This window comes from Grampus griseus, assembly GCF_964374135.1.
Source record: "Grampus griseus genome assembly, chromosome: 1".
Lineage (NCBI taxonomy): Eukaryota > Metazoa > Chordata > Mammalia > Artiodactyla > Delphinidae > Grampus > Grampus griseus.
In genome coordinates this window covers 144,962,805-144,972,173 of record NC_139017.1, presented here as the reverse complement: position 1 = coordinate 144,972,173, position 9,369 = coordinate 144,962,805, and the positions used below count along the sequence as shown (strand labels likewise).

Sequence of the window (9,369 nt, the reverse complement as noted above, 5' to 3'; positions counted from 1 at the left end):
AACAAGGAAAGACTTTCCCAAGAGACTGAGTTCCCCGAAGCCCTCCCCACTCTGAGGTTCCTAGCCTAGCCCAGGAATTCTGGGCCTAGGATTCTCAGAGCCCTGGGAAAACCTTGGTGACCCCACCCTGGAGAGCTGGGCCAGACATGACCACATCAGCCAGCCCTCCACATGGCCCAGGATCTCAGGACAAAAAGCCCTCCCTGCCCCATTCTGGCCCAGTTCCTTCCACAGCCTTCCCAGGAGCCATGTGGCACCCAGACCACAGCTTCCCACCAGGGCCTTTAGTTTGCCTCCTTTATTTTACCAAAAATAACAACAATAAAATTTCCCTCTGTTTCACAAAAAAATACATCCCCCGCCCCCTGCCGCATAATCAGTACTGGCCATAGCCTAGACTCCATCTTCCAATCCACAGTCCTCCTTGGCAGAACCTTTGACACCACCCCCCACCACCCCCCTCACACCAGAGCTTCTGGCAAAGCTGCTGGGCCAGTGCTTCCCTCGGGAACTTCTCTGGAGGCAGCTGTCCCAGGTCCAGCTGGCTGGACCCAGGAGCCCCATCTGCTTCCCCAGAGATCTGGCAGCTGCGGGGCCATGGAGAGGGGCATGATTTTGGAGTTTTGGCTCAGCAGACAACCCCAGCAGACCACAGGGGTGGTGCGGTACTCTGGCATCAGACTAGAAATCCTTGCTCAAAGCAGGAACAGTTGTATCCTGGAGAGAAGCTCCCTCCTTTGGAGTGCATCTCATCTCCCTGTGTAGCAATCCACAGGCCAGGGGTGGGAGTCAGAACCCCTGGTTTCCACTCCAGCTCCACAAAAGCTTTGCTGGGAGGCCTTGGACAGCTTCTCCCGCCTCTCCTCTGGCTTCAGTTTCCTCCCATGTACGTGGATGATTCTGAGTGAGACTGGATGATCCTCAGATTCCTTCTGGCTCTCCATCCTGGCCCCCCAGCCTGGAGTCTCCAGGAGAGGAGGGCCTTGTCCCTGCCTCAGTTTCCCCACCTGTGGGTCTGGGCGCAGGGCTGGGCATGGCCAGTGTCTCTGTGGACAGCTATGCTCTGAGATCCAACCAGCTGGAATATTTCAGGGATGGTTGGGAAGGAGGCAGGCACTTGCAGGATGGGGGCTCTCCAAGCCTGGAAGAGTCCATTCACAGCTATGTGGTCCTCAATGTCTCAGGTGGGAGATAAGGCTCCGGAGCTTCCCAATTCAAGCTCACTAGCTTTGTGGGTTGGAGGATGATCTTGTGCTGGGCTTCAGATCCTCACAACCACATCTGGAGATTCAGGAAGCTAGACTGGAGTGTATGATTCCTGATTTAAAGACTGGGGATCTTTGTGGACATGAAGAATCACCCCTGACGCCCATGAGGCTATCTATAATCAGGCCTTCTGGAGGCAGAGGGATGGGGGAAATGACAGCTCCTGGGCATCTCTAGCTGAGCAAATCAGAACCTATGGTGGGCCAGGATTTTAGTCAGGGCAGGGCCCCCCTTCCTACCTCCCCCCATCAGTGGCTCCCCAGAGCTCATGCTGATGGAAGATGGTAGCCTGGAAGATTCAAACATGGAGCCACATCTACCACCACAGTTCGTGTACTTACACACACAGTCAGACACACCAAATGGGGAGACTGACTCGTCATCATTCCTAAGTGGTCATGGTCCGATGGCCCTAATCCCTACTTCCTTCCTTCCTTCCCTTCCATCCATCCATCAATTTACCTAACATTTATGGAGGGCCTACTATGTGCCAGGAACAGTCTAAGGCACGTAGCTCTCACAGACACACCCCACAGTCAAAATCATACACGTACACACCGATACACACGTGTCATCCGTGTCCACTCACTCACAGGCTGCTCATGCTCTTGCATCTTTCTTGCCGTCACTTCAGCCACATCCACGTTCCCCAAACAGGCTTGGCAACCACCGTGGAAGGGTCAAGTGTCAGAGCAGACTAGACTTCATGCTAAGGGTTTAGCTGCTCCTTTTTACCTGTCTGCCCACCTTTAAGCTCTTCCCTACTCCACTCACAAACAGTCAGGGGGACATGTGGGCAGACTCCTGAGAACCAGAAGTCCAGGGGCTTTGGGTGTGTGGAGGGGCCCCAGGGCCTTCAGGTCCCTCTGCTACCAGACTTCTGAGGGTCCCCTCCCTGGCCACTCTGTGTTCAGATGGTCCATCTGATGGGCAACAAGGTCCAGGTCTGGGCTCAGTGACAGATCCGCTCTGTCATCTCCCTCTGCAGAGACACAAGGTGGGGAGGGGTCAGTCAGAGCTCAACCTGCCAGGCAGCCCGTTTCCAAACCACAGGGCCTGGCTACTCTTCTGCCTGAGCCTGGCCCCTTCCCGCCACCACCGCCTCCCAACTCCAGGCTGCAGATCTGTGTTTGTAAACTGATACTTGAATGGAGTCGCTATTAAAGTACAAAATCCATTGTTAAATGAATTGCGGTCCCCTAACATATCCACTTGGATATTGGATTTTCTTAAAGCAGGTAGCCTTCGGATCTGAAAACTCAGAGGCTAGCCCTGGTGGGGGAGGGCAGTAGGGGCTTGGCCTCACCAGTGGCTCCAGCTCCCGCTGGTCCACCAGGCTGAACTCACGGATGAAGTAATAGAAGTGCTTGTAACAGGTGTTGACGTGCGCCTCGGCCCCCATGCTGAGAATGCTGTCGAAGTGGTGGATGTAGACATGCACAAAGACGCGGAAGAGGCGGGTCAGGATCTTGGTGCAGACCTGCTGGAAGTTCTTGGGGAAGGGAACTCCTAGGGGGCGGGATGGGCAGATATGGGGCATCAGCAATCTGATGATGAAACTCTGCCCAACCCTGCCCTCCCCGACACAGGCAGCCTCTGCCCAAGATGGCCTCTTCCCTAGCACACTTCCCTGTGGGAAACAAAGATCAAGGTTTGCTTTCTCCCATACTTCCCTTTTTAATGAAGCACTGTGCCTCTCCTCTGCTGAAATACAAATCATCTTCTGATTTTCCCATCACCCTGAACAGGACTCTGCTACTTTGTTGGGTCACTGACCAACCCTTCTTAGACTATAATAGAAGTTATGCCAAAACTCTCCCCAGAAACATGCGCATCTGTAGGTGCTCGCACACAACACCCTTGGATGCAATTCCAAGGAGAGTTCATCAATATCTGGGCTCCATTTTTAAGAATATGGGCCTTCAGGATTGAGTCCTAACTTCCCAGCATGGCGCCTGCTCAAGGCCTTTCATGATCTGATCCTGACTTGCCTCTCCAGCCCTACCGACTCCTTCCCCTTCGCAACATTCACACGGCAGGCCCCAGACGCCAATCCTGAGAATTACTAAATCTTCATGAACAAGTTCTTATATCTCTCAGTCCTTCAAATAGTCAATAAGACTCACAAGAACCTTCCATCTGTGAGCCAGGCCCTGTGCTGGGTCCTTTGCACCTTTAGCCTGGTATGATAATGGGTATGGCAGCCATTCTAGATCTGATAAAACAGAGGTGCATAAATGTGGAACCACTTGCCCAAGGCCACACAACTATTAATTAATACAGACTGGAGGCAGGATTCAAGCCCTCTTTGCACTGCACTGCAGCACCCCTCGGATAAATGCCACAGACCCTGCCAGAGACAAGGTCCAGGACCTGTGAAAAAGGCACAATTTCTGTACAGTCCCCCATGCTCACGGTGGAGATCTTGGGGGCTACTCTCTCTTCTCTGCGGTGGCAGAGCCATCCCAGAATTAAGGCACAGGCACCTGGGATCGCACAGGCCTGGGGGTGAAGGCTAGAAGGGAACAAGCGGTCAGACGCAGGCCCACACTGACTCTCCCCACTCCATGAGGCCCTTCCCCTTCCTCACTGCTCTCGGGTGGGGCTGAGCCCTGTCTCCCTGTGAGCCCTTCCAGGCCCAGCCCAGGTCCCTCAGACTTGTCCTGTCCATCTAGATGTGGGGCCCTGGGCCTCAAGAGACCTGAGCTGGTTCTGAGTCCCTCCTGATTCGGTGCACTCTCCCTCTCTCGGCCTGTTTCCTCTCATGTGAAGTGAAGATACCCATGTTGGACCTGATAGTGCAGGAAATGGAAGGCCACTGACTGTGGAGGGGCGTGGGCACTGATTTGTGACTCAAGGCCCTCAGCATTCAGACTTCTCCCCTCCGGGCCTGACCACCCTGCCCCGCCCATCTCTGATTCCCATAGCCTTTACACAGATGAACAGGAGGCCAGGTGGGGCGCGGCTGCTGTGATGAACACAGGGTCATGCCTGCTCAGCTCCTGAGCCAATACCGTGTCTTGCTGCCCTTGGGTGGGGAAGCCGGACCAGGATGACATCATTCATCTCCTCTCCCCACCCTCACCCGCCCAGGCTGCCCAGCTGAGAAAAGAAAAGGCTCCATGGATTGGGCTTGACAGGGAAAATTCTGCCTTCAGAGCCCACTGAGGAGGACATACCGTCTGGCCCCCATGGGGCCCCACCCCTTTCCCTTTCCTGGGGCCAGGAGTCAGAGGGGACTCCCAGGAGGCTGCAAGTCAGATCAGCCCAAGCAGGGCGGGCGACCTGCTAGGAGCACCTTGAGGCACTTGTTCTGGAAGGTTTTGAGAATCACAGTGGTCTTGCCAGGGTGTTCCCTGGAGGGACACTCAAGCTTCAGACAAAAAGAGGCCCCAAACTGGGAGCCAGGCAGCCCTAGCTCAAGATGCTCAATCTTGAGCAGACACGATCTCCCTGAGCCTCCGTTTCCTCTTCTACAACATGGCTGTATCAAGCTAAATGCCTCATCTGCGTGATGGGCCCCGCTGGCTCCCTTCCTCCCTAGCCAGGCCTGACCTGCCTGCCAGGCGGCACTCACCCACGCGCGTGGGAAAGACATCCTCGTCGTTGATGAGGCCCTCAATCCAGTCCATGAGCAATGCCATGTAGCGAGGCGCCGAGAGCTTGGCCGGCCGCCGGTACTGGCGCTCGTCCTGCCAGCGGTACTCGTAGCGGGGCCCGCCGGCCATGACCGGGCAGCTGCTCTCGCTGCAGCGCTCGGCCATGGTACCGTAGATGAGGTTGATGCGGTTGAAGAAGTCCACCACGTGCACGGCGATCCAGTCGTCGATGTTCTCGCCCGGTGGCAGCCTCACCACACTGCGCAGGTCCAGACCCGACTTGAGCGACGCCTGCGCCTTCTTATACAGCTCAAAGCGCTGTGTGCCCGGCTCGAAGCGCTTCCGCGGCCTGAACGTCTTGTCTTTGGCGAACACCTGCTTCAGGCACAGCGCCATGGCCAGGATAGGCCGAGGGCCAGGGGTCCAGGGGCAGGCCCTGCGGATGCCCTGCCAGGGCCAAGGGCATGGGGGAGCATGGTGGTCAGGTCCTTACCAAATGGGCTTGACTTCCCAACACATCATTTCCCTCCCACCTCTCGGCTTTTGGCCTGGAATTCTCTGCCTGGAATCTAAATCCTCCTCATCCCCACAGTCCAGCATCCTGCCCTATTTCCAGATACCCTAGCTCCCCCTGCCAAGCGTCCACAGCCCTCCCATCTTGTTTAGTTTCCTCTCCACTTTCATTGTGTCTCAGAGAGGGCTGGGCCTGGGCTCCAGACAGGTGCTCCTCAGACTTGCTGTGAACCATTAGAGAGCTGGCAGAGGCTTCCTGCAGGCAGAGGCCCCTGCAGGAGGCAGAGGCCTGGACAAGATGACCTCTGGGGATCCCATGGGCTAGTTGGTAAAGCGTGGGAGAGCCGGCCTGCATTGTCCTGGGGCTAGGGGGAGAGCCCCCACCCTCGGCTTCCTCTGAGATATCCCGCAGTCCATCCGGCCACCGGGGATTCCCAGGGAGCACAAGGGACTTTTCTACCAAAAATGTACTTTCCTTTTATTACCCTGAAAGGAAAGAGCTCTCGTATGGCCCGCTGGGTGGCCTCTGAGTGTGGCTGCAGGCACTGGAGGGAGGGGGAGGTGGCAGGTCCAGAAGGGCACCACTTCCTCCAGCAGTGGCTGGAGATCCTTCCTCCCAAGCTAGCCTCCTCCAGCCTGAAACACAAACCAGAACAGCCGGCGGCCCCTCCCACTGCACCTGACATTCAGTAGACATTCCTACAGCACATACTATGTGCCCGGCACTGGAAGGTAGGAAAATGCAGTCAAATCACCCAGCTGGGCCCATCCAGAATTCAGAAGGATTTGCTTTGCCTCTTAGAATTGAAGGATCTCAGTCTCCAAACAGACTTTGGGGACGGTGATAAGAGCCCCAGGCTTTGAGGCTGGAGACCTGGGTTCTAGTCTCATCCACCACTGCTGGGTGACCCCTACAGCAGGCATGGATTGGGCCATGCAACTTCCTCCGTCAGTCACAGGCCAAGTTCCTGGGACTTCCAGGGTAGTCACCTCATCTCCCCTGTGAGTGTGTGAGCTCTTGGGAAATGCAGAGCCAAGTACCCACTGGAATTTAGCCACATGAGCACTGATCCTGACCCCAGACTGAGCACTAAGGCTAAGTGTAGGCTAAACACTGAGCTTTTGGGCTGCAGGCTGAACTATGACCTGGCCCTGACCCTGGTCAATTTGAGTCCTGGACTCTAACCCTAGACTGAGGCTTGAATACAGCCACAAAGCCTGGCCTTGACCTCAGAGCTGACACTGGAGTATTTTCCTTTCTCACATCTCTAGAAATACTGCGACAGGTTTGGGGAAGGGAGGGTGGGAACAAGGTGACAATTGGATGTAACCAAAGGTACATGTGGGTCATCATGTCAGACAAGTCAAGCTAGTGGAGAAGTCTAAAACACGCAACACACAGGCCATGAAGGGGAAGTCAAGTAAAATGAGAGGAGTTTGGAGAGTAGGGGCAGGTCTCCCAGCAAGATCTTGTCCTCTTGAAAAAACCTCAAAGATGTGGCAGGTCATCCATCCCCCACCCCTCAACTTCTCACCCAAAGAAGTTCCCAGTGTGGGACTTCCTGATCCAAGAGGAGATTTCCATGCTTGAATTGCAGCCTGCATTCTAAACTCTGCTTGGGGCAGGACCTTCCAAAATCATTCACACTGCAATTAGGTTGGGTCCCTGGGCTCTCCACCTTTGCACAGCCCCCCTCAGTGACAGCTACCAACAGTCCCTCACCCTGGCATTCAACACCTCACCCTAGCTTTCCTGCCTCACTTCCCTACAGAAACTACCCTGGGCTTCTTCCTGATCCCTGAACATGCCCCCAACTCCTGCTTCTGTGTGTTTTCTTACACTGGTCCCTTGGCTTGACTCACACTGTCAGGTTGAATGCTACCTCCTCCCACAGCCCCTCTACTGAACCCAGATCTCTTTGTCCTTAGGTGGAGATTACTCTTTGGCCATTTGGTCCCCCACCAGCCCCACCCCCCAGCCTCGGTCAGGGCCTGGCACATAGCGGATGCTCAGGCTTTAAGGAAAGCTCAAAATCAAGAATCATAGGATTGAAATAGCCCTGAGAAATCAACTGGCCCAACCCACTTCTTGTATGGATGGGGAAACTGAGGCCCAGTAAGGGGACTTGAGGAGACTGCATTCACACAGCAAGTTATAGGCAGGGGATCTCCAATGGCAAAACTGGACACTGGGATAAGGTGGGGCATGACAACTAGTAAAGGGCCATTTTCCTGCACTGCCTGGTCGCTGGTCTGGTGGAGATAAGGGGAAAGGAGGGGAGTGAAGGGAAAGGGGAAGCATCTTCCCATCAACTAGACCAACCTAATTCCTGTTCCCCCAGCACACCGAGCCTTCCCCACACCCCACAGCAACTTTGGTGTCCTAACCAGTGAGCTAGAGTCCCACCTTCCTGCTGCACAATTTCAAGGCCCGGGTCTTTCCCCAGGAAAATGAAAGCTTGGGGGTGGGGGGATGGATAGATGCCCTTGTATCCGTGCCACTTGTCTGTCTTCACTTCCCACTCCCATCCCTTTACTGAGTTTCTAACTCTCACAGAATCTCTGTCCCCTCCCTGAACTTCCGAACCATGGCCATTCCCCCTCTTGGCCCCCGTTTCCTAACTCTGGATGTCCCTTCACTCCTAAAGTGGCTAGTGATGGCTTGCTCCCTGGGTGAGCATCTTGGTTTCCCAAATGAAGACCACAGAGGGGCCCTGCCTGCTTCTGATGCTCAGCCACACCTGCCACTCCCCCAGGCCTGACCCAGGATCTTGGCCCCAGTCTGAAGCCAGAATCCAGCCTAGAGTAGTGCAGGTGTGTGTGTGTGTGTGTGTGTTGTGTGTGTTGTGTGTGTTGGTGTGTGTGTTGTGTGCGTGGTGTGTGTTGTGTGTGTGTGTTGGTGTGTGTGTGTTAATGTGTGTGTGGTGTGTGTGTGGTGTGTGTGCATGTGGTGTATGTGTGGTGTGTGTGTGTGTTGGTGTGTGTGTGTTAATGTGTGTGTGGTGTGTGTGTGGTGTGTGTGCATGTGGTGTATGTGTGGTGTGTGTGTGTGTTGGTGTGTGTGTGGTGTGTGTGCATGTGGTGTATGTGTGGTGTGTGTGTGTGTTGGTGTGTGTGTTGTGTGCGTGTGTTGGTGTGTGTGTGTGTGTGTGGTGTATGTGTGGTGTGTGTGTGTGTTGGTGTGTGTGTGTGGTGTGTGTGTGTGTGTGGTGTGTGTTGGTGTGTTGGGGGTGGGGGCAGGCGGGAGGGCTGAGGGCTGAGATCCAAGAGAAAAGTAGAGGCGAGGACTCCCAGCTCTTCCCCGCGGCGCTTGGCCACCTACGACCACTCCTCGGCCTCTCCCAGGACCTCTGACGCCCCTGCCTCCCCAGCCCAGACGCCAGGACAGACGGGTCGTAGGACCCAGAGGAGCAGGCCTGAAATTTCCGCCTCCGAAGACACGCCCTCCTCAACCGACTCGCCTCAACCCCAGCCCCGACTTTCCAGCTCAGAGCTTCGGACACGGACCGAGGGCTGTGGCCAGCCTGCTCGGGCACAGGTCGCCTCGGGACGGTGCCACGCCGGGACGGCCGGAGAAATGAAAGTGGAAACGAGGCTGGGCCGTGTGCGCGGCGGGGCGCGAGGGGCACTCACGGGGTCCGCCGGGTGGGCTAGCGCGAGTCCACTCTGGCCGCGAGGTCACATCCCCAGCAGGCGGTCCCCTCCTTTTGCTCGTCGCCGGCCGCGCCGGTCCTCTCGCCCGTCTGCCTGCCGAGCCCGCGTCGCCCTCCCGCCCCAAGGCGACGCCAACTCCGCCCCGGCCCTCCCTGCCCGGCCACGCTGCGGCCAGGGGGCGGGGAAGGGGCGGGGAGAGGGGACCCCCCCAACACCAATACCCCCGCCTTTCCGGAGAGTCTGTATCGCTCCCCCAGCTTCCCAGGGGCAAAGGACTAAGAGCTGGCCCTCTCAGGAGGGCCAAGGAGGCAGCCTCAACTTCTTCGACTGTAAAATG

At 56.2% G+C, this 9,369-nt stretch overlaps 1 protein-coding gene across 1 annotated transcript; it reads right to left on the bottom strand.

The window, feature by feature from the left end:
• Nucleotides 1–2,119: 2,119 nt before the first annotated feature.
• On the bottom strand, nucleotides 2,120–9,138 carry MOB3C (MOB kinase activator 3C). The gene is made up of 4 exons (XM_082672095.1): nucleotides 9,012–9,138; nucleotides 4,844–5,312; nucleotides 2,573–2,775; nucleotides 2,120–2,248 (listed from the first exon to the last, which is right to left on the bottom strand). Exons 2-4 carry the CDS (start codon nucleotides 5,259–5,261, stop codon nucleotides 2,219–2,221), a joined length of 651 nt encoding a protein of 216 aa, XP_082528221.1. The 5' UTR covers nucleotides 5,262–5,312; nucleotides 9,012–9,138; the 3' UTR covers nucleotides 2,120–2,218.
• Between the last annotated feature and the right edge of the window lie 231 nt (nucleotides 9,139–9,369).